The sequence below is a fragment of the Diadema antillarum genome, unplaced genomic scaffold (genome assembly GCF_040938485.1).
Source record: "Diadema antillarum isolate AM-2024a unplaced genomic scaffold, OU_Dant_1.0 seq00001849_RagTag, whole genome shotgun sequence".
Lineage (NCBI taxonomy): Eukaryota > Metazoa > Echinodermata > Echinoidea > Diadematoida > Diadematidae > Diadema > Diadema antillarum.
Window position 1 is genome coordinate 207,753 of NW_027272521.1, and position 26,566 is coordinate 234,318.

The window sequence follows — 26,566 nt, forward strand, 5'->3', positions numbered from 1 at the left end:
AATGTGTTAAAGTAATGATTTATTTATTTGAAAAATATATCGCAGTATCTTTTGAAATACTAGTAATACAAATGGACAGCATTCCATTTTCCCCAGATTACAATATGCATGTGCACCAATGTCTTGATTTATCGTTTATATGACAAAACCTCTCAATAATACCTATTATAAAATGGGCTTTAGAATCTCTGCAATCTGATGGGTCAATTATCATGCAATGATTTTTACTGATCCATACTGTGCCATGCATCCGCTAAAATCCAAACGCACGGTCATGCGTCCGGTACAATCTGAATGCATGTATAGTGCGGTAGGTGTACAGGACGCATAATGGGGAAAATCGTTGTATTTCATGAATTTTTGGGCCAATTTTCTAACACAAATGATGCACAGGCCTATTTTGTGGATCAGTGAGAATTGGATGCTCTCGTCTAACTTTGGAACAGTCTAAAACCCACTCGCTGTGCTCATGGGTTTAAACAGTTCCAAAGTTAAACTCGCACACCCAATTCTCACCGATCCACTCTGTCCTGTGCATCATTTGTATACTGTCAGTCTAGCAAAGCAACTACATTGGTAGAGATAGAAAGCTTTAACAATCCACGTTTGTGCCATTACATTGTACATGGATTGCGTTGCTATAACAATCCACCTTAATCACGTCATTCACCCTTGTCCTGCCAGCCCATCTTGTTCCACAGTCTGCTGAGGTTTTCGACTACTTGCGTATTACTTGGGAAGTTCTTAAACCCGCTAAATATATGGCATATACAGTATACCTTAAGCCCTGACAGCAGTGTCACTCACCTCCCTTGTGTGATATATTTTGGCTTGTCCACTTCTATACTCTGGACCAATAAGCGAGGATCCACCGTCCTGACTTCGACATACTTGGGAAGCACGGCAATGATGTATGGTTGATCATGCTCTGAAGATTTTTTAAAGATATACATAAATTGTTGTTCTTGTTGATATAACTCAAAAGGAGAAAACAAATACCTACATGAAAATTTTACATGTCAAATGACATTCTGATGGTCTGAGGCTCAAGGATGATGCTCAGGTGCTTATTTTCCACAGACAGGGTTATGGATAGAATCCCAAACATTAAGTTTCTTCCCCATTTTTTCTATGCCCATGTAAGAAAAATGTGCAAAAAGAACATACTCGGCATATATACACAGACATAGCATACTACTCTGGCATAGTCCAGTGGCTAAGAGTGTACTACTGTTGCAGAGGAATCTGCAAAAAAAAAACGGAGGACAGTTTGAATGTTAAGCCACAGGAAATAAATGGGTACATTTTGTACATATCGCCCCCTGGGTGACAAGACTTCTTTATATCTCAAAACCATTGAATTTTTTGTGAAGTAAAAGAACTTTTTATTTTTCGCAACATTTTTGTAAAATAACATCAATGTTGACATGAAATAATGTAGAAACTTTCTCTTGGATTGAATCCATAGCTACTCTGTTTTAAACTCCAATCAGTACTTGTATGTGTAATATCAAAGTTGAGTTCAGAGGTTTTTAACGTATACCAATTAAGACACGAGGTCTTATCACCCAAGAGACAATATACAACATTTTCGCTTTATTACAGAGCAGTGACAGCCAGTCACAGCAAAGGCAGTCCAGCAGATGCTCACCTAATACTAGGGGGAAGTCGGACCAAGTGAGGGCGTACTTCTTGGCGGGCTGCCCCTCTGAATCAATGATGATGCTCATGTTGTCCCTGCACAGTGCCAACATGTCCTCCGACAGCTTGGTGACGGTGGGCTCCGCCTGGGAGGCGTTGCCGGTGGTGAACAGGTCCTTGGGCTGACCGTTGTCAATCTGGACATCAACGAGAAACACACACAACGTGAACAGATCATTCAGATGTGGTTTGTTTCCTGCAGTTGATAATGATATGACTTCAACCATCTCATTCTTTTTCTGTCTTTTTCATGTAATTCATTGGGTAGTATGTTTAATAAAGATATTTACACATATCGGAGAAAGTTTACTCTTCAAGAATAAATGAAAGTATGACAGTAGTATCAGGAAATTAATTTTGATGTAACATCAACCATCTCTTCTTATTTTGATGCTTCTCATTACACATTCTTTGACTTTAAGCTACAGCTTAAGGATAAGGCTAAGGTTTAAGCATAAGGTTTTTAAGCTACACAGACTCACAGAAGAACAGCCATTGGCTGACATGAGTGACCTGTGGTGAAATTAAAAAAAAAAACAAAAAACTCAAAAGCTCAAACTCAAGCTAAGTGGTAGCTGAGCTTTGTAAGCAGTCTATTTTTTTGCTTCTTTTCTTTTTCCCCTGAACAGAGTGAACAATGTGCTCTATGACAACAAAAACCTTGTTGTCAAAAAATTCTTTGGAAAGATTCCAATAAAACTTGATGCTCCATTGCAGGAGTTAATCCTGCAGCAGTTGGCTAGAAAATCGGTGAACATTGAGAAAAGGGCTTTGTTGACATGTGACTTTAATATGATGAAAACAAAAGCCTAGCAACAAACAAAAACAAAACATAGTAAAAAAAAACCTCATCTCAGCCAAACTTTGTTTGTGTGTGTGTGTGTGACAACAATGTATTGCAAAACATTGATCATGTTATGAACAATGGACTGACTCTACAGGCATTTTCTGGAATTACATGAAACAATGCAGTGTGTATTATTTCAGGCAAACACCACTTCGTACAAAAATGTACTCTTTAAACTATATTTCCAGTTTTTAGGTAAACACTACTTCTTACAAAAACAGCCACATTCACATATACAAAACAGCGGGTTACCAAGCGCACTCCACAACTTGAGTTTTTTTTTGCAACCGTTCACATGTACAGATATAACCAGCTAATTGTCGATCGATAAATAGATAAAACCATTGTTCTTGTGCCTCACAGTGGTGTGGAGTGCACGCTATTGTGATGCTCACTTTGCACGATGGGACATAAAAACTCGAGTTTCTAAACCCAACTGTTCACACGTACCGCCAGGGCAAATCAGCGCACCAACTAAGAACAAGATTTCTTGGGTTTAGCATCGTGCTGCTGATCATTTTAATTTTGGGGTGTTCTGTGTCCACATGAGCAAAAAAATCGAGTTTGCTAGAGGGTTACAAAACTTGAGTTTTGTAACCCGCTAATTTGTAAACATGTGAACCCCCCTAATGTGTTCTTTAAACTATACTGTTCTTTTTCCTCAAAAGAACATTGGAAATGTCTTGTATGGTATTGCACTATTGTATTCCTTTGAAAGCAGAGAAGTTGGCAGATGCTTTCAACTTGGCAGCATTTCTCACCAGTGGAAATGTATACACACTTACTTCTTAATTTTTGGCTTCATACAATGACTATGGGGCCTATGGTTTTCTAGCTGTTGTGTTTGATCTTGTGTGCTGATTTTTTTTGTGTGTGCTCAACTGCCCCACATCATTCAAATGTTGCTATGGAGGTGCACCATGGGAAAATCAAGCCTTCTACAGTCTTTGGTGATGGTGCCCCTACTGACTGCACTTTTACAAACACACACACAAAAAAAGTGAATTTTGCAAAGGTACAATTGTGTGTGGTCTATAAGCTATATTAGTGAACACATTTCCATCACAGATTTCATGAAGCATAGAGGTTTTGCTATGTGTAGAAGACACAGACAGGCTTAGGTGGTGCTGCCCTCAGTGATTGGTCTTTTTCAAGGCCAAAAGTTACACACACCAGGTAAACATTCGCAAACCGCGTATGAATACTAAAAACGATTTGGCTGTTACTTTAGAACTCATTCAAACTTGGCATGGAGCTGTAAAGTTGATCACTGTAGATTTGGCTAATGCTGCCCACCGTGTTGTTTCAGTTTCAATTTCAATTTCATAATTCATACTTCTCATATATCAATATAAAACATCAAGAATGATAGCACAAATTCTTGTACCTTTGTCAATTAACAAACAAAAGAATATACATACATAATACACACAGTAATTACAATGATACCTAGTCAAAATTGAAATTGGGTTGTACGAAGAGAAGTATGACAGGACCCACATAAAAGGAAGCTTGTTTGGCTGTAAGCTCCAAATAACAAGTGTTCGTGAATGAGAAACAGAGAGCAGATATAAGAAGTGCAGACGAAGTAAATTAATAATGCCACGTAAAGGAATGAGGAATGCCTATACAATTATAATGTGATCTTTAATAGGGTCAAAGGTCAACGTTAACAGAAATTCTTGTGTGTGCTCCTGAGGCCCTCCTGAAACCCTATACATTTGCAATGCAGTGCAGTGAGCATTTCTAGCTTCAAATTGATAGTAGTGAAGAGTGAAAGTTTAACAGGAAATACCACATTAATTGGAGGTCCTTTTCTCTGCTTGTACAAAGATAGGGGGTTTAAATCGACACCCTCCTATTAGGTTGCCCCTTACATTTATGAGGAAATAGTCCCTTTTAAAGCCGACACACAGGGAGTTTCCACACCATGACATAGCCTTGGGGACATCTGGCACACCAAGATCTGGCTGTAGGTACGAAAAGAACAACATCAAAATTTTACACAAAGATCGAAGCAGAGTGTATACAATCTTACAATTCCCTTTTATTGCCAAGGGACAAATCATGTCATACGTACAAAATCCAATATCCTCATTCCACATATAAATTCACAAGTTAAACTATCAATAAGAAGCTCATAGTAATAACAAATTTTAATTGTTTCTAACACATATGCAAATTACTTCAACATCTAAGAAACAAAGAGTGTATACATGTAATATGTGAACAGAATTTATTGGTCAGTGGGGTGACAAGACCTTGTATCTCACATTTTAGAGAAAATAACTTTTTGGGATCAACTTCAAATGAGATAATCAATGACGTGATGTCCTGTCCAAATCCTAGCTGTCTTACCCCATAAATGAAGCCACCATGGCATGCCAAGGAAAAGGTGATCTCATTTGTTATAGTGCTTTGGCTGCCATGTTTTTTCGCTCCCTGAACATTTGACATTTTCGAGATATGAAGTTTTGTTGCCCCTAAAGCATTATATATTGATTGGTGTTGCCCCTAAAGCGTAATACATTGATTGGTTCTGGTTAAAATTGTAAGATCATATGATTTAGAGTTCAGGGGAAAACTTTTTAAAAACTTGGATTCATTTGCAAAGTAGCGTTTCATTTTACAAGGCTGGGCACATTGTTTGCATTGATTGACCCAGATGTGACAGACAATCACACAATATGTCCTGTCCCCATTTCTAACGTTTGCCAGCAATGTTCACCTCTACCTGCCACGGACAGGAAACGTAAAGATCACACTACACATACTACAGCTGACATTTGCATGTCATTTGCATTTCATTATGCAGTTCACATCTTTATCAACAGCAGTGTATGAGAGAGATCATGAGAGAAACAGGGAGAGGTCAGAGGGAGGAGATAGACAGACAGACAGACAGACAGACAGACAGGCAAGATAGACAAACAAACAAACAGATAGAACAGCTCTTACTTTGAGCTCTTCAAAAGTGCGGCTCCTCCAGATGAAAAGCTGCAGTTTCCTCCTCACTGCTACGCACAGCTTGAGAGTGAAGTGCACCCCTCCCCCGCTGTTGCCCTTCTGTTGAAAATCACACACAGGAAATGCAATGCTAGGCAGCTGAGTACACGGGTCTGTTACTCCTTTCTTTTGGTTTTGTCGCTATCAGCAACAGCACTATCAAAACTCAACTCGTCCTTTCATTCTTGCATGGGACATTGGCATATGAGGTGGGAATGCTGCCATTTCACAGCAAATGCCTTCAAGAGTTGTGGCGCCAATCAGAGTTTTCCAGTGACAGCACAAAAATAGAACCACCACAAGTGACTGAAAATATGGCTGTTTCTTCTGAGTTACGTCCTCGTAAGACATTACAGAACATACAATTGTATTTGACAAAATAATGTTTTGCGTAATCTTTTTGGACAAAATACCATTTAGTCATTGTGAGAGGCAACCATGTATTCTATCTCTAAATATGAAAAGGTGACATATCATCATATCTACTACTTATAAAGGGCCAGATATTCATAACATTGGCTATCATTTTGCCAATTTCCAGGCTTCACTTCACAGCACGGTGAAAAGGCATTCTTTTATAAAACCTGCCATCACAAACTGGACTTATGTGCTACCGGTACATCAGATCTGCATCGAACAGTATAAAGTTGCATGCATACACTGTAAATCATGGGAGTGACCCTCATTTGCTACTTCTCATGGGTGCCACATGGTTTCAGTTATACTTATGAGAGTAGGATTAGAGTGGCACGTGCCAAATGTATGACAAAAACTGCAACCCAGTCTGGCTAATGAAATAAGGAAATTCTTGAATTTCTCATTATACCCTCTAAAAGGTAAAGTTCTTTTAGTGTAAACTTGCATAGAGTCAAATTTAGATTTCACTTTTGCAATACATTCACAAAATGGATAGTCCTATTTAGCTACGGGTCCATTTCTATTAATCAGATAAATTCACAAGGAAGCTCTGCATATGAAAGCTAATTCACATCAATTTACATAATCAAATTTGGCAATTGTTAAAATGGGAGCGGATTCCTGTCCAAAGTCTGCTGGTATTGTCAGTGTACAAACCACGCACGGGAAATGACCAACATAGCAGATGCTTCCATGTTCAAACTCTTGGCAAGAAGATGGCACAATCTCTGCCAAATCGTACCTGCATGTCCGTCGAGAACAGGGTCGCCCCTTTTGTTTTTGCGATGCTGGTGATGGGCGTGAAGTGGTTCAGCTCATGTACATTGATGACAGCATCTGTATATCATCAAAGAATGCAGAAAAGACTTTCTGTTTCTTTTTCTTTTAAGCAATTTCAACCTCTATGTGTGGGGCACAAGGAACTAAGCATAATCACTACTTTGGTGATTAGATTTTACATTGCAACCAACTCTGCATCTTTGTTTGTTGCTACTCTCCAATACAGGACACATAGGTTCAGTTACAGAACCAAGTTGACTCCTGTTGAAGAAAGATACAGGAAGTAGCATCTGGATGATGACATATCAAATACATAACTCCAATAGAAGAACTGCCTGAAATGCATTACATTGAACAATATGGGTCAATGTAAAACCTTTGCATTATAATGTGCCAGTTCCATCTCTCCCTAGATAACACTAGACGACAAATCCTGTTATTGCACTTTACACCACAGACTATTTACTATCTCTACCTGTCCTATCAATACAATTTACATTTTTTGTTTTTATTATCCTCTTCCACATGTAAGCATCTAATCATTTAAGCCAAAATAAGTTTCTGAAAATTAGCTAATGTTATCCACAATTTTGTCAAACTTGCTTAAATCTAGGCAACAAGAGTGACCTTTGGAATGTTTCCAACACCCAACACAAGATCATCACTGTCAAGGGATTGTCACTCGATCCATGAAGTGAATTTTGACTCTTCACATCGCACATACTGTACCTCTACTAAAAGGTCAAGTTGGGATCTTATAGACAGAGAGAAATCAATATGATATAAAGCCACTTTCTGTGATCTATTTTCATAGCAGCTGTGGCAAAGGCCTTCCATAAATGTTAACATCCTTTACATTTTATATGCATAGATCCATAAGAATATTGGGTACAACATTTGGCTGAGAAGTTTGTATCTTATTTTGACTTTTTTCCCCCTTAAGTCGCGGCATGAACGTGGAGGATTAACATAACGGTCTTGAAGTAGAGCTGCATGTTTCTTCTACAAAAACAAGATAATTCTCTGTCGAACAAGTTCAGCACAGTTTAAGCCCATGAAGAGTGACAGGTGTTCTGATCTGGCTGGCCCAGTTATTTTCACCTTTAAGACGTAGTGCACCTGAATGTGGTGGGCAGATCCCAGGTAACTATGTGACTCATACCACCTTCCAAGGTCTGACTCAATGTCTTGCCCTGCGTCACAGTTTGCGTCAAGTGAGTTTGGTTTGTTGTTATTGCTCATTGCACGATGGAAGAGAAATCCACCTTGATGCTGAGACAGACTAAGAGAATCATACGTACCAAGCCGACATCTCTGGAACTCTTTCACGCAGGAAAACAGTCACTTTTCTTTTTCTTCTTGTTTGAGTCATGACAAGCTTATGCTTTAGTACTCCATATCAGCTTACTTTGTGCAGTTCCTCTTGCCATGCTCAGCGTATGTTTTGGAAGGTCTCCTTCTCTCTGTCAATCTCTACACACCATTTCATGTGTGCACTCGGTTACAGCAAAGTTTGTTTTGGTTTGTCTGTAGAAACAACCTCCTTTTTTTTTTCAAACCTTTACCACATTTCATCTGCACAACACATTTGGCATCAAGAAAAGGACAAATTGAATGCACTCATGGTACATCCTTGCGGTCTAATATCTAAAGCTGCAAAAAGGAACTATTTTTAACCAGTGCTGGAATAAAAATTCTTTCATGTGCTCATTTGTCTACATTATTATGATAATCTGCCTAAAAGTTGTTTACAATAAAGCAAAGGGTTCTTTCCATATTATAATCTTAATTTGTACAGCTTAATTGGCGACAAAACAATCTTTACACATAGATACTGTCATGAGTGACTGAAGGTAAACTGTAAAACCCCCTCACCTGAAAGACTAATGACAATCTGCATTTCGGGAATGCATTCCAGTTGTTGGATGGGTTTCTTCGAGAAGGACTTGAAAGACTTGAGCAGATCAACTTTGAACGTTCCATCTACAAAACAGATCACATGGAGGAATAACAACAACAGCAATGATGAAACAATTTAATCTCATCCTGATCATCTCATGAATCCATCATAAGAATCATAGGAGTTGGCTAACACATGAATCAGTTCAATCTGCACAACACAGCCCTACAACACCTTCTGAAGGAATTCAATGTTTTCGGGTAAATATAAATGTTTCCATATTATGCTATTTATGCAATCAACACACAAAATGCCATCAACCCATCCCACCATGAATTAGGGTGATACATGTATAACCCCTTTTCATGATTAATCATATCAAGATATTTGAATTGCACAGTACATATAAGTGCAAAATGTCTCCTTCAGGTACATCTATGTGGTACATGTATTGCTAAGGCTTGAACTGTTGAATGCCAGCCTCCTCAATGCCAACTAATGCAGCAAGATAACACACAAGTAGTGACGTGAAAACCACTTCCTAACATTACATGTACCTTCACACCAAAACCAATACATTGTATACATTGTACATTGATAGTCTAGTGCACTATGTGTATGTATGATAGCAAACAAAAGATGATTTGTTAAAGATATAAACTTGATTTTGTAGGGGATATGTTATTGTACTCAATGTTGAGAAAGATCACTAGAATTTAATACATTGTACATCACTATCCTATCACAAACCCTGTGCCTATAGTCAAATAGGGAAAATAATAAAGTCATAAAAATCAAAACTGCTACAAAGCCACCACAAGAATTTGCCCTTTTGTTTTTATCTCTCATTTGCTTGTGCGCTGATAGGCAAAACAAGATGTGAACTGTCTTCACATACTGTTTATATACCACTGACCACTTGGGCATCCACACAAGAAAACATCACAGAGCACAGTATTATCTTTAAAACTTAAAAATGCCACAGACTACATTAACTGTCTTGATGAATAATTGTTCTTTGAATTAGTCTACATTTGTATTCATATCATTGTCTCACAAAAACAGCTCTCTGATTAAATCCTAATGTATCCAATTTCCTTCTGTCTTTGGGTAATCCCAGTAGGGCAAGGTTTCTAGCTTTGTGGTAATTCCAACCTTCCACCCCATGCATGCAATGTGAAACACTGAACGACAAAGTCCTGTTAAAAATAGAACATAAATTGGTAATTTGCCTGTGTTTAAATGTTACCAAAAAACTAGCAAAAATGATGCTCATCATTCTCACAATGCATTACTTCACCTCTACAGAAGCAAAGGATTTGTGTCCTCAGCTTTGTGTCCAAAAGCAGAACATACAAATTTTCTGTTATCTAAAGTGCACCGGTTCCGAAGTATATGACTTGTCATGACAAAATTGCCCAATAACGTAGAAAATGCCACTGACTTTTGCGTAAAATGAGCAGACTCACTACATTGTACATGATTTGAGCAAAGCTAGCAATGCTTTCATACGATACACAGTGTGCACTTTGATACGCTACTTGTCGATATCTACTTGCTTATGACTTCAATCTCTGCATGGCGTAGAATTGGATGAAAATTTGGCATACGGACGAGTCATTTGTAAATATTGGACAGCATCATTTCACTTCTTTAATTCACTCCTTCACCAAAAGTAAAATGTCCCCTGCTTTTTTATGGTCCTTGTAAATATTTCCATATCTTTCCTTTTATTCAAACTCTTGTGTATGTACTGTTCATTATGTTGGAGACAGAGTAAAATAAATTGGCACTTTTGAACTGGAATGTCACGGAATACCAGAAAGTAGTCCAAAATAGGGCTAAGCACTGCATCAGCAAAAGGTCAGTTTTATTTGTGGGCTCAACTCACATAACAATTTCTGGTGTCCTGTTCATTGACATAAAAAGTATCTGACATAGTAGATGCCAAGACAACATTATCTAATGTATGCAGCAAGCATTTTTGTACTTAAACTTACATTTTGTACAACCTCTGCAGATGTTTACATACACTGCATTTATGAATATCAAGTTGATTTGCAATCTTGTGAGCACATACATAACAACATGCCCTAAAAAATTAATATACTAATCTGTTGATTTGACTTGACTTCAATCGAAGTACAAGCTGTAACTACATATCCACGCCAACGGTAATCCTAACAAATGCAGGCAACTTCCTGTGGATTCATCACATGTCTATAAAGTGAGGTCAACACAGGTGTGACCAGACTCATGCCATCTAGCGGAGAATCAGAAAGGATGCCACTGATCATGTGACCATGATCAAATTTAGAACTTGTCTTCTTCCTTGACATCAAGGTCAGATAGTTCTTTCCTGCACTGCCCAATGAAAGCAGCTTGCAAGAGCTCAAAAACTAATTTGTTAAAGAATAAGAAACAATAAAACAAATTCTCCTCAGTCTCATTCTCTTTCTGAGTTAAAGCCAATGCTGGCAGAAAAACGAAGCCCTCGTGAACACACAAACACAAACTTGCACATTGTATACCTGTATTTTTTTATCAGCTCAATTGTTTCTCATAACCTGAATAACAACTTGTTACAGACCCATGCCTGTCCACTTTCAGTAAAAGCAGCACAATATGCAACAATTTGGGATACATTTAAGAGATCAATCTTCTCTATGTGAATCTACTGCAAAAAAAAAAAAGTTATTCCCACCAAATCCAAAGAGACCATACAATATGTAACATTTTTTCTGACTTTGCCAATTGCTTGACTTGTGTGAGTTTACACTTTTTTTGTCCTTCTTGGCACTTGTTTCCACATATTTCAAAGAAAAAAAAAATATGTTGTACTGTCTTTTGTATGTGTTAGTGAATCTAAAATAGAAACGGACATAAACTGAAAGGGGAAGTCCAGGTCATTTTCATAATTACACATCACGCCTGCAGTATATAAATTGATAGCTCCATGTTTAAATTTGTGGAATCAATTGTAGTCCTTGAGAAGAGAAACCAATACTTAAAAAACAAGGAAAAGTAGAGATTACTCGGTGCGTAATATATGTCCCCGCTGGAAGTAGCATTTTGTAACAAAATGTGCAATATAGGTAAAAAATCAAGGTCAAAGGTCAAAGAAGTCAAAGGTCAAAATTCTGTGTAGAAGTTTTGAAGCCCTCACCTAGTGCCATCACATAAAGCAAATGGAATCGAAATTGGGTTAGAAATGGCGAAGGAGTAGCATTTTGTAGCCAATGTACAATATAGGTCAAAAATCAAGGTCAAAGGTCAAAGAAGACAAAGGTCAAAATTCTGTGTAGAAGTTTTGAAGCCCTCACCTAGTGCTATCACATAAAGCAAACGGAATCGAAATCGGGTTAGAAATGGCGAAGGAGTAGCATTTTGTAGCAAAATGCACAATATAGGTCAAAAATCAAGGTCAAAGGTCAAAGAAGTCAAAGGTCAAAATTCTGTGTAGAAGTTTTGAAGCCCTCAACTAGTGCCATCATATAAGGCAAACGGAATCGAAATCGGGTTAAAAATGGCGAAGGAGTAGCATTTTGTAGCAAAATGTACAATATAGGTAAAAAATCAAGGTCAAAGGTCAAAGAAGTCAAAGGTCAAAATTCTGTGTAGGGGCAAGTCCAAGATAAGGTCCCCTCAGAAGGCAAAATTTCATCTTTGCTCAATATTGACATATTTGGTATCATTTTGAAGCTTATGAGTTGAAGTTTTGATTTCCATGGAGGAAAAAATGATATTATGTAAATTTATGCAAATTTAAAGGGCGTCATTTGCATAAATGTAAAACACAGCGTTACGTATGGGACATTTATAAAAATTCATATTTATTCAAAGGAAAGCAATTGATATTTGATTAATATGTGGACATAAGAAGTTCATCAAATAGTTTAACTTGGTATGAAAATTTAGGGATTATGCAAATGATTATGCAAATTAGCTCGTGTCCTATCATGAGATGTCCCATATGTAACAAAATGAGGTCATTTTTTTAGGTTTTTTTCTGAAATTGCTAAGGTTATTTGAATGCCCTTTTGGAAAGTTCTAATTCATTGTTTAGAGAAAGTAAATACCATAGAAAAAAGAAAAAACAGTAAAAGAATTTTTTTTTAATAGATATTGAAATATTGTTACGTATGGGACAAATGCGTTACGTATGGGACATCCACATATATATTGCATGTAAATGCATGTAGCTGGCTGGGAAGGTCTCTCAGTACACAAATGAAGAAAGCACCCCAACTTTGTAGATACTTTTTGAGTTGAATCAATACATGTACTTGACTGAACAATTTTCATAAAGGGGGAAGGGAAGATGGCAAAATACACTTATGAAAATCAGCATTAAAGGGATGGTATAGTTTTTGTAGAAATGGGGATTCAGTTTTCAATATTTTATGAGATGACTGGAAACCAATAATATGAATTACTAAAGAGCATACAATTCTAAGATTAGAGGAATTCAAAGTTAATTTGATGGAGATCCAATTTGAAACAGTTGAGATATTAAAAAAAAAAGTAAAATGATTTTTTTTTATTGCAAGTGATACACAAATTGTCCTTATTCAGTTGTCAATAGTAGCCACAACAAAATTCATGGGTATACATACTGAGGTGTGACTCAAATCAATGACCTGACTGCTAAACAGACATCATACATCTACTCGATTACTGAAATTCCAAGCATCAGGTATTGCTTATAATATTTCATGTGTCAACTTGTTTTTTATTGAAACTAAATGGCAAACTGCCCTTCATCAATGGAAGTAAACACTTTAAAACTATTCAATTTTTTAGTCGTAACTATCCTGATAAAAATAGGGCATACATACTCAGGTTGGTCATAAAAAATGTAGAATATGATTGAATATGATAATGATGGTTTATTTCGGGGATATTGTTCCCTTGACAATCTGGATCAGTATTTGAGTAATTTCAACTGATTCCACCTCAATAATTACGCAAAAAAAATTGTTTATGGGTATTTTGCAAAATTATTTTGCAAAATACCCGTAAACATGGTTCTCCACACACCAAACGAATGGGGGACAAAGGGCATGCATACTCAGGTTGGTCATAAAAATATAAACATATGATTGAATATGACTATGATGGTGAATATTTGGGGAATATTGTTTCCTTGACAATTTGGATCAGTATTTGAGTAGTTTCAACTGATTTTACTTCAATAATTATGCAAAATACCCATAAACATGGTTCTCCACACACTAAATGAATGGGGGACAAAGTGTCCCATACGTAAATGTCACACGTCATGTCTGTCTTTAATTAGAACCTGTAATTAGAGCTTTTTGCCTCATGACATGAACCTTACATTTGTACCTGTGATAATCTTGAGTGTTGTGACTTTCATCACAGTGAGTTACAAGTTGTAGAATGATATACTTTCAGAGAGTTTTGAGGTTGAAAAAAATGTTCAAAAAAACAAAATTTTTCTGGTCCCATATGTAACGGCACATACTTTCTCTTCTAGAATATAATTGTCAAGGTCATTTTTCTCAATTTTTTACATGATTATACTTCTCCTAGATATCAATCACCATGATAAAGTTCAATATGATCAAAGGCCATTAACACTATTTTTCAGGTCATAAAAGTCTCTGAATGTCCCATACGCAACGCGCGTGTTATCTTGGACTTGCCCGTAGAAGTTTTGAAGCCATCACCTAGTGCCATCACATAAAGCAAACGGAATCGAAATCGGGTTAGAAATGGCGAAGGAGTAGCATTTTGTAGCAAAATGTACAATATAGGTCAAAAAATCAAGGTCAAAGGTCAAAGAAGTCAAAGGTCAAAATTCTGTGTAGAAGTTTTGAAGCCCTCACCTAGTGCCATCACATCAAGCAAACGGAATCGAAATCGGGTTAGAAATGGCGAAGGAGTAGCATTTTGTAACAAAATGTACAATACAGGTCAAAAATCAAGGTCAAAGGTCAAAGAAGTCAAAGGTCAAAATTCTGTGTAGAAGTTTTGAAGCCCTCACCTAGTGCCATCACATCAAGCAAACGGAATCGAAATCGGGTTAGAAATGGCGAAGGAGTAGCATTTTGTAGCAAAATGTACAATATAGGTCAAAGGTCAAGGTCAAAGGTCACGACTGAAATTCTGTGTAGAAGTTTCAAAGCACCCATGTAGTGCTATCATATAAAGCAAACAGAATCAAAATTGGCTCATAAATGACAGAGAAGTAGCAAATTGAAGATTTTGATCACACACGGACGCACACACGGACGGACACACGGACACACGGACGGACGGACGGACACACGGACACACACACGTACGGAGCCCGTTTCATAGTCCCCTGCTCGAACTCATTCGGCGGGGACAAAAAAACCTAAACAAAGTACAATGAACAAGGTAGCAGTCTCACCATACACGAATGCATGAGTGGGGCTCACCATATGAACGAATGAGTAGGAGGCTCATATGTAATGCTCCATGCAATTCATCATAATACTGCTTGTATTGACAACTACACAATAAATTGGTTATTAAATACTGGGCACAGAGTTTCACAATTTATTATGGTTGAGATGAGGAACAAGAATGTTTTCAAAATGTTGTAACAAATCACAATGAACAAGGGTGATGTCATGGCAGCTTCACCATATGAATGTATGAGTGGGGGCTCAAGAAAGCAGAACAAAAGAAAGCATGCATAAATTCTACTCAGGTGAACCTGTTATGCAAGCGGTAGTGTAATGGAATTACATTGTACATTGCTACATTTCTGAAATATGTGAGCCCCCTATGTCATCATCCTTATTCAGTGTAATCTGTTTTGGGGTTTTCAATGTATCTGCTTCTCTGCTAACAAAGGACCACAATAAATTCCCCAAAATATGGAGTGTATGTACTACATGATGTGAAATTATGAAAATCGTCTGACTTCCCCTTTAAGAGCAGAACAATCGAGTCTGGCAAGTCAAGCCTGAACCATATCAGGAAATTCTCCTTGACACAGCTGATGTGGGCTCACATTTGCAAGAACACAGACAAATCTCACTGAGGTTTTCATTTCAGCAATACTACTTGTACATGTACCTGACTGTTCCCCTTCAGGAACAATATGGCCCAGCTGCACACAATAACATGCACTGTATTCTTTTAATGTTTCCCGACTTCCTCTGCCACACAAATGAGCAGTAACTCTTGGTTAAACTTTCACTTCATGTGGCATATCCGGAAGAGAAAATGCAAACATTATGAAGCTCCAGCCCCCAAACAGCTTTGTTGCGCAAAACCATTTACTGATTATGAAGTTTTATCAAAACAGAGGGATATCAGCTGTTAAAGTTAACTATTGAAGACAGGCTGATTTCGCTATAACACGCATCTCCCATAGACACCTGCCCTAGTATTTTCGAGACTTGTCTTCCACCCACGGGTTAAGAATGTACCTGGCACTCCAAGTATCAACTTGTTGAGTTAGTCACAGGTCAAAAAATCACACCAAGGATTTACAAAACTACAGTTTTGGTCATGTTGCCATGCTAGCTGGTCAGGTTTCAAACACAGTTGATGATTAGTTATAAGTCGGGTCTCAACAACATTGGGTCTCACGGTCATGTGAGTCAATACATCATCAAATTATCTCAACAAGGTAAATTCAAAATAGCAAGTCGCTCAGCAACATGTTACCTCAAAGCTGTTTTAACTCAGAATGTGAATCTCTTTCACATCATTTCAACAACTGTAAACACAAGCTCGTACATGTACATTAAAGTCTACCAATGTTTCGTCAACTGGTTTTAAAAATAAACCACAAACCTGCTTTTGATATCAAGCATATTACACACAAACATACACGTATGTACACACCTTCACCACTCTTGGTTATCTCATGTCAATATCTTATTGCGAATCACTATTGACAACTCCATAGTACTCACGTTGGCCACCGGTGATGCTATACACAAGCAGATGACCTGGCTTTGTTCCAACCAACAGCTGATCCCCTGTGAGAGTTAAATATAAAAATAAAAGACAACCATTCCGTAATTACCAACTTCCACAGGTTCTTTCATAGCTGTGTGGTATCACAATTAGCTAAAAATACAACGATTTCCTATTGAATAATCCAAATCCATGTCATCCACCGTAAATATGAGCACATAATCCATGGGAATAAATTGAACAAACCTACAACAATTGAAGTGTAGATAGGTTAATATGATGGATGATTAAATCATAACCAAAGCAAATGCAATACAAAATATACAAAAATAAACAGGCAGTGATTTATTTTGCATAATTTAGAAAGTTGTCGAAATGAGAGTAATATTGCTGGATCTTCCAGGGAACAATAGGCCATCATATACGCAGTCTAAAGTTGCTTAAGGGATATAAAACCCATACTATTAAGTCTTGTATCATGGTAAAAATGCAGAACCAAACAATGATTAACTATAAATCAAAAGCGTGAGAGCAATATTGCTGGATCTTCCAGGGAACAATAGGCCATTATGTACGCAATCTTAAGTTGCTTAAGGGATATAAAACCCATACTATTAAGTCATGATATCATGGTAAAAATGCAGAACCAAACAATGATTAACTATAAATCAAAAGCGTGAGAGTAATATTGCTGGATCTTCCAGGGAACAATAGGCCATTATGTACGCAATCTTAAGTTGCTTAAGAGTTAAACCCATACTATTAAGTCTTGTACAGCTTGTATCATGGTAAAAATGCAGAACCAAACAATGATTAACTATAAATCAAAAGCATTAAGTATTACTTGCATCTTGTCATTTCCACTGTTTCCAATATCATGTGACATGGTAAAAGAAAATAAATCTGAAATCTGACAAGCATTGAAATGAAATGGCACATGTGATGGTCTAATGCACACACACACACACACTTTTTATCGAGGAAAATAATTGTTGGTTCGATTGCAGGATACAATTCTATCTATACCTTTTACCTTCATATTCACATTTTATCTATCCCTATAACATTCATGCATCCATTCTTCTTTTTTTTGGAGGGGGGGGGGGGTGGGTGGGGGCAGACTTTACAGACAAACTGACTATGGTCTCCATGTGCACGCTCAAAGTGTGGATCATTAGGTACATACAGTGTAAATACATAGTGTAGTTGAATTGATGGGTAACAGTAAGATATTTACAATTGTGTACGTCGAGGAAAAAAAAAAAGGTCTAACAGGTGTATCTTATTTCCGGTTGTAGTTGTTCACCTGAAATGTTGACACCATACTGCTGAATTGTGGCAATGTTTTGTTTTGTTTTTTGTTTTTTGCATGCTCGTAGCCTATAATGTCAGCATGCACAACCATTTGTAGTGGGAGAACATGTAGCATATGTATTTATAAGGCCTAGATCTGATAGATTCGTAGTGATCTGTAAGTTGCACCCAGAGACATTTGCTCAGGATGCACAGTGCAGGCAGTTGTCCACTTAGCAGAAATCACTCCTGTGATAAATCTTGATAGATCGTGATAGGATTTGACCTTTCTTCACTGACCCACATGTGGCAAACTAAGTTACATAAGAACCCTTCAAGTTCATGTGTACACCAAAATGTGTGTCACATGCTTCTAAAATTATCATCTATTTATGGCATTTAAAGCGGTTCGTTCAAAATGCAATGTTTTGTCTGCTTGATTTTCATGTGCAATATCAGAGCATATTCAATGAAACACAGTGTATTAAATCCCCACAAGCTAATGTGTATAAGGCTGTGCCATGATAAATGTATTATTTTTGTTTTGTCTGCTGCGCAAACACTCACTGAAAGTGCAGAATCTTGTTACAAGTGCAAGTAAGTAGTACCTATTTTATACAGTTTTTTGACTGAGCCCTCAGATGTATTTGATTACACAGAAAAGTATATTGGATGGCATTATTTCATGGAATACCAGGAAATATTATACGAGTTAGGGCCAATATTCCCTTGTATCCCATGCAGTGTCATCTAATGAGTGATGCCATATCACAGTACTTAGGGACATCTTGATCTTCAAACACCTACATACAGCTTGTATATATAACCATAACAGAGCCACAAAGGACAAAAGTATTAAGACTTAACTTTTGACTCATCTTTTGATTTCTCAGTGGATTTTCCTGATTTTCCTTTTTTTTTTTTCTTTCTTTCTTTCTTTGCAGTAACAGTGTGCGGCACAGGGTTGCAAATAGTTACAACTTATAAACCAAAGATGTGAAGTTTATGTTCACCCCTTTAATTTCCTTCTCTTCCTGAAGGAAAGTTTCTTTGAATAATCTAGGGTGGTCCCCATTTATAAACACTGATTTAAATGACTATTTCAGAGATAATTTCATTTAGATTTGCAAAGGGGTTAAATACAATTGACTCTTTAGTTTTCCTTTCTTGGTTTCACCAATGTGTGTGTGTTTTCAAGTAGGCTACACACAATCTGCTTCACTGAAATGTTTTTCAGTAATTCACCACAGGGCCGCAGAACATCTCCTCTAGGGAAAAAATAGCCTTACAAATTGTACGTGATTATACAGCTTTCATGGACCAAGATTATTTTCCTTATCTAGGCTGACCATAGCTTCTCTGAAGCGCTTGATTGATACTTCATACATGACCCAACATAGTCTTTACTATTTGGACTGACAAAAGGTGAGAATAAAATGAAGCCAAGCATATATAGTAAAAACAAACAGTGCCTAAGGTCACAGAATGATTAATTCTTTTGTAGGATCCTGAATCAGCAGTAATGAACTTGTTTGTAGCTTGTGTGTCCTGAAACTATTTAAAAGCTTTAAGTTACTTTACAAGTTATATTTGTAAAATTAGTTTAATATCACTTTCTGAACTTGGTGATTAGTATGAAAACCAGAAGGCACTCACCATGGCAAGCAATTGACTCTATTGGAAGAGGCAGCTTTTCCAGAATGGGGCGGGCTTCATAGGCATCATGCATGATGCCCTCTTGAGTGGCTTCTTACACAGTGACAACAGAGGTCAGGAGATTTCTTGGGACACGTCCTTCTCCACGGAGGCTTGTATCTCTTGATGGAAGACTACTCAGCTCTTATCTTCCATGCAAGACACTGTCCTGAAGAAAAATCAGCACAGATGTTGATCAATACATTCATTGAGTTTAATAGTCAAAGAGACACATTTCAAATACATGTTTGATACATACTGTACAGGGACTTATCGATTTGAACATTCACATCCTGGACTGGGACATGTGACATCAATTATTTAAAGGTATATGGTCCCGGTGTTTTAGTCAAATGCGTATGTGGGCGCATGGCGCAAGTTTCCTATAGAGACCTACGCTATCGACTCCTTTTTAGCGCTTACGCTGTGGCCCACTTCCCCGAGTCCGAAGAAGTCCGATTCACAGTAGTCAGTGGTCCGATCACAGTTCGGCTCATGATTCGGCTGAGGGGGATGACAGCTCTAGCAAACTTCTTTTGTGATGTCATAATAAGAAGCACATATGCACGCACCCTGGCATTACTACAGACTGCGTGATGCGCAGAGAAGACAACGAAGGTAACGTTACTTAGCAACACCTACGCGCTTTACTTTTGATGACAGCTCAACTTCGGCAATTTCCGTATCAATGCTATAAACGGTGATCGGCACTTTCATTCAACAGCGCCCTCTACACTACCAAGACTATGCACCTTTAAGGCAAAATGCAAGTGCAACAACCATCTACACGTGTACACATTCTCTCCCAAAATCTAGAACACGCTTTCCTTGATTTTCACATCGTTCTCAATCTGCGACGATGGCCTTGTCACTGCTCGCACTTCCCTGTTTTTTTCTGCCACTGTAACTGCTTGCACTGACTTTAAAAAATGGATTCAGTCACCCTTTACAATATTCTGCAGAATGCAGTGTTGGAAAGGTGAATTCTACGAGAAATACACTATGTGCCAAACTTTGATACATATATGTACAAGTAAAATGAATTGTCTTGTTGCAGAATAATCCATCAAATTATAGCGCCTTGGTGATGCATCGCAAACCGCAAACAGGCAACGTTTACATAGTCCCATGAACTCAATTTTGTGTTGTATTTTGAGCATTTGGCATCGCTACCCAGCGTCACTGCTACAAAAAGTTGAATGAATACTCCAATAGATAAGAAAGCATTCATCATTTAATGCCACATGGATAAATGTTAGCCTTATTTTGTCTTTCTTCAAAATTCATTCAGTCTGTGAAAGGGAAAAGTGTGTGCCAAATGTCTGTCTGGTCAAGTTAGTGTTCTTGTGACTGGCAGTTATAATTGCATAGAGGCTGGCAGAATTACGTTCATGTTGTGAACATGCATGTGTACAGAAAATCGAAATGAGTTCTAACTGGCTGGAGGTAGTAAAAAGTGAACCGCAACCATCTGGCACCTCTTGAGAACGAAAACGACATTTTCGTCCACACAGTCGAAATGTCCCTATTGTGATTAGCACTACAGTACAAGACATGAGACCACTGTACTCACTACTGGGTCCTCTTGAATAGTCTTGGCACCATACAATACCCAATAGAAACATATTACAGCTGTTGTACATGCTTAGCACTTATGGTAGGTGTTCAACACACTGACCGGGTCCATATGAACCGACTGCGTTCTATAATGGCATTGCGCGTACAGAAAGAAAATGTACGCATGTTACTACGCGCAACGGTGTTCGATTCTTCACTGGGCTACGCTACAGAGTAAAATGAGGCGAAAACAAATGAGTATTCCCTCTCAATTACTGAAATTTAGCAAAATAGAATAAGATTTATCTTGTAACTACATTAGGCCTACCTTTACTGACTCGCTGTTAGATGTAGAGTATCCTTCCGTAATAAATTTGATGATTTTGACCGCAAAATTGTCATTATGCCGCTCTCTCAAACTCCGCCGCTTGTACGATCGTGCACACACGTTACACATACACATGACATAATAAGTTTGTCGCCCGCTACGACCGTACGAGTTGAACCAGAAAAGAGAAATGAATGTGAAAAAAACAAACCGACTCATCTAATCTATTTCAATTACGATGAAAAGTTTCCTAATGAAAATCAATTCAAATTCATCAAACAGTCCTTCAAAAGTAATATTGAAGGATTCAAAATATATTCAAATATCATTTGGGGAAAAAATGACAGCTAGAAGAAAACAGCAGCTTGTCGAATAAAACGCATTTAAGTGCGCTTTATACGTATTGTCAGGGTGGTCAGTTTAAATGTACAGGGCAACAGAGCGCGGAAAAAATGACACCCCACGCACACGTTCGAAGCCGCCATCTAGAGCGCGTACCTCTGATCGCATTTTCAGTGCGCGCTTGTGAATCCGGAGTATTTTCTCCACACGTGAGTAAAATTTCAGGTAAATTGTGAGATTTTTCACGTTTCTATTGATAGAAAAACGTTAGGTGGTCGGTGTGATGAACACCCAACCATACTTGGCGTTGGGTTAGACTAGACTATATAAATTACGCTGTTTGAGCAATATCATTATCATACACTTAGTGAATGCTCAAGAGTGCAATGTTGGCAATGCCAATAGCTCTAACTATGCAATAAGCAATTAAAGGATATCACGAGACACAAAAAAAAATGAGGCACTCAAATAACGTTAATCTCTATTCCACCAGGCAAAGCTAAGCCTCACTGAAAAGAGTAGGCCTAATCTCTAGTCCTAACGGGTTAGATCATCTTATGCAAAATTTTGTGTCATTATATCGCAGGAGTAAAGACCATGTAAATTTTATGTCCATTTGTTTTTAATACTTCAGACATCAACAAATCTGGCCATCAATGCCAATTGCGAAATGTCACGCTATGCCTATAGAATCTACATGCGCATCTATCATAGCATCAAAACTAATGTTAACCCGTCGAGGACGGTTTGATTTCGCTACAACAACACGCATTTCCAGAATTCCCATAGACACTTGCCTGAGTATAGTATACTCGGGACTCGACTCTGTACCGAGAGGATTCTACGTACAACTGTACTAAGGTATGGCTCTCTCTTCCACCTCCCTCGGCCCTGCACACACGTATGGTCGTGGTCTGTAGTATGGAGCGACGTACTCGCTTGCTCACGTACAATGTAAGTAGTGAAATGTATACAACAAAATCCCAAACACTCACAGTTACAGCTCATTACAGATGTCGATTACTGAGGTCTGCCCTTCTAGTTTGCTAGCTAGGGGCTAAATACAAAACTTTGTGAAGTCGCTTACCCGTCCATATCTTGATTATTGATCTCATCAACCAACCAACGAACGTACCGTATGTGGCGATGTACGGGCGGATATCGCGGAGTTTATGTGGGACTAGCCGACTGCTGGTGGTGGGAACTGCACCACCACCACCGGCGGCGGCGTCAATCATGTGAAATTATACGAAACGTTGCCGAATGCGTGCGTTCATCCCGTGATTATGGATCAGTCGTTGATATAATTGCTCAGTATCGTCTGCTAGAGAAGTCCAGTCAATCACGCAGTGCACTGTTCTTATCATGCCATGAAATTTAAATGACCTGTCACTATGTTCGACAACTTTCTCATCCCTTATGCATACAAATTATGGACAGAAAATTATTTACTTGTTTTCCCCCTTCCCTTCTACATCTACAATCTAACGTTACATGTCAGTTTTCAACTGTTCGATAAGAGTTGAGATTGTAGCAACAACAAATTGTTCATGTGCAAAATTAATACAAATTTATCACATGTATTCAGCTCAATCACTGCATAGCCAAATGCCACAGTCTAGGAAAACTGTGAAAACATGATAAAGATCAATTAACGTGTCATTTTGTGTGCTCTTGTTTGTGTCCCAGTTTATGTGTACATATTACAGTATGTACTTAATATATTCATATACATACACATACCAGAATACATTTGTTTAGCAGGAACATTCAATGTATTCTCATAAAGACTCCCATTAACAAATTTGTCCCCTTGTCCCAATGATTTTACTCTTGATGTTGATGATGAAAATCAAGATTAATTAAACTGAATAATAAAACATTCTGAGAATTTCAGATGAAATATATCTGGCATTAATCAAGCAAAAGAAAATGATTCAATTTTTAGATTTGGGCAAATCTGTTGATCATTGCAAAAACTATCCACCCAATATCACAAGAGGCATACTTGCCAACATTTTCATTTGAGAAAGCGGTAGAATCCAGGATGCCTTTGCGAGCAGTGCTAGCTTGAATGCTAATAAAATCTTTCAAAAGCGGTAGTCTACTGCCAAATGCGGTAGAGTTGGCAAGCATGAAGAGGGCGTTTGGATTTCAACGTCATTATGGACCCAAACAAATCCACATTATAAGATCATCGAATTCCTCTGATATGATATCATATTAGAAGTGATTACCAACCAAAGCGAATTTAAAAACACTCCAGATCAAAAAGCAGTGAATTTTTCAAATGTGTATCCTGGGTACATAGAGTTAGATGCTAAATTATATGTGACAACTTTTCTCTAGAGTTAATGCCTTATAATAAATACGAGTAATGTAAAACCAGAGACATTCGTGGCATGAACTTTTGTGAATTGGAGCTAACAGCCTTTTTAGCGACAGAAACCTCTTGCGAATTGGCAACCAGCATTAATTACACTGTGTAGACAAACTATTGAGTCCATTTTACTTTTGCGAATCTTGGCTCCCTGCAAAATTTGTGAAAGTTTCATGCACACAAAATTTTCTGGTTTTACAGTTTATCACACTCCTCTCAGCAATACCTCCACATCTAAAACAAAAATATACGAATGAGAAAAACATGTATTTATATCAAAGTCTGTTTATTGACATTTGCTTTAGAAAAAAAAAAGTAAACTGTGTGACACTGGTTCAATATGCACTTTGATAACACTTATAATATATGTTTTTCCAGTTAATGCAGAGAAAAATGTGACTGACATTTTAACTACACTTTATGAAAATATGCCAAAACTAAAGAAAATAAGTGTTCGAGCAAATTATGCGAAAAATTGAAGTCAAGTTAGTCAGGTTTCTCACACAGACAATGTGAACAATGAACACAAGCATACATCCCCATAAAGTATTTGCAGTTGTAGCAGAAAGAAAAAAGCCAGATTCTTAGAGAGGAACTGAGATTATGCAAAACAGATGAGATTTTCACTCAAACTTGACTATAATACACTACAGAACATGTAAACAGGAGACTTTTCTTTATTCTGCAAGTTGTGTGGTTCACTTTAGTGGTCCCATTGATTTTAAAATCTTTAATAGTTTATCATTTCAGAATTTCTAGATCGTGTCCACATAAACATTTACAAGTCATACAGTGAAGCTGATGGCAACCATGTAGTCCAGCATGGGGTCATCCCACTAGACCGACACCCACGAGTCATACAGCCCACGAGTTAGACATTGAAAACAGGTCCATGAGTCATACAGCTCACGAGTCATACAGCCCATGAGTTTGACACTAGGCAAATAAAGCACATGAGTTTGACACTAGGTGAAAACAGCCCACGAGTTCGACAGATCACAACACGGCGCGTAATGTGTCGGTCTCGTGGGCCTTGTTGGCTTTGTGTCGAACTCATGGGCTGTATGACTTGTGAGCTGTATGACTCGTGGGCTGTATGACTTGTGAGCTGTAAGACTAGTGGGCTGTATGACTCGTGGGTGTCGGTCTCGTGACGTGCACCCACATGACAGTTCAGAATCAGTGCAGAAGCCCATGTACAGTCTGTAATCATGTTAGACAAGAAGGAGCTTCCACTTTAATAACAAAATATTTTACACACTATGTTGTTTCCAAGTCCAATATTTCAGATGTCAACACAGTCCTCAATATGCCTGCAGAAAATGTTAATTTTTGCTCTACATAATGGGCACACAGTGCATCACACATGTGTGAAATAACGCTATGATGATAGAATTTCTATTGGGTAATGACCAAAATATAAAATACAAATTTTGTATTTGCCAAACAGGTATGCATTCATCAGCTACAAGTGCTACAGTGCCACGTTAAACACTTTTGAATGATCTTGAATCTTGCAATATCACAAGTTACAACATTCACAGGCTCCTACCGTACCTTGGGTAGTTTGCACCAGCATCATTCATTAATCTACACAACCCTACCACAAGGAATGATTTGCTTTACAATAAAGATGACAACCTCATGTGACCTACATTCATTTAGATGATGATTATCATTCTGGAACACATAAATGTAACACTAGCCATCAGTTGTTTACTCATATACGACATAATTTCAACCCTTAAAAGTTGATTAGTGGAAGACCAGGATTTCATTCACTGTCAAATTGCACTCTGGTAGAAACACACCTTACACTCTGACAGTACTCACATAACGGATTGACCAAAAAGACATGAATAAAACAAACTACAATATTTACCATCTCTGCACTGACCCTCCTGGCCGCATGAATGAGCAATAACAACGATAATAATAGGGTACATTTCCACAGCACGCAGCCACAGATGTTATACATACACACATACTCTCCTGTGGTGCAACATGAGACTCCTGTCCGCCTGATTTCTTATAATATATATCCAAAACATATAAAAATCATTCAAAAACAACAAAAATTTTTAAATTCATAAATTATTACAAATACTTACAATTGCCCATTTAAAAAAAAAAAATCTGAATGTATTAACTCCTAATGGAAAGAGATGTTTCAAAATGTCACAATATGGGTGATATGTACCGAGGGTTGCCTTATCAGCAATAACACAGCCATTCTTCAGGCTCTGTTATTTTCTGTTTAGTAGCCAGCCATTCACCTGCATGAAGTATGGGCATGTTGGCTAACAAATCTATGTATTGATGTAAGCATGTATTTGGCTTTAATAGGTAAAAATAGAGGACCACAAGTTTAAAATGCTGAACCATGCTCTTTGA

General features: G+C 37.8%; 1 protein-coding gene across 1 annotated transcript in view; it reads right to left on the minus strand.

The window, feature by feature from the left end:
* Positions 1–22,968, minus strand: part of LOC139712754 (vam6/Vps39-like protein) — a 95,420-nt gene extending 72,452 nt beyond the window's left edge. Inside the window, exons 1-9 of the mRNA XM_071624548.1 lie at positions 22,880–22,968; positions 19,527–19,734; positions 16,574–16,639; positions 8,627–8,734; positions 6,714–6,808; positions 5,507–5,614; positions 4,426–4,518; positions 1,652–1,838; positions 808–928 (exon numbers count right to left, since the gene is read on the minus strand). Coding sequence (XP_071480649.1) covers positions 808–928; positions 1,652–1,838; positions 4,426–4,518; positions 5,507–5,614; positions 6,714–6,808; positions 8,627–8,734; positions 16,574–16,639; positions 19,527–19,599 — 851 coding nt within the window. The 5' untranslated portion in view covers positions 19,600–19,734; positions 22,880–22,968. The remainder of the gene's footprint in view (positions 1–807; positions 929–1,651; positions 1,839–4,425; positions 4,519–5,506; positions 5,615–6,713; positions 6,809–8,626; positions 8,735–16,573; positions 16,640–19,526; positions 19,735–22,879) is intronic.
* Between the last annotated feature and the right edge of the window lie 3,598 nt (positions 22,969–26,566).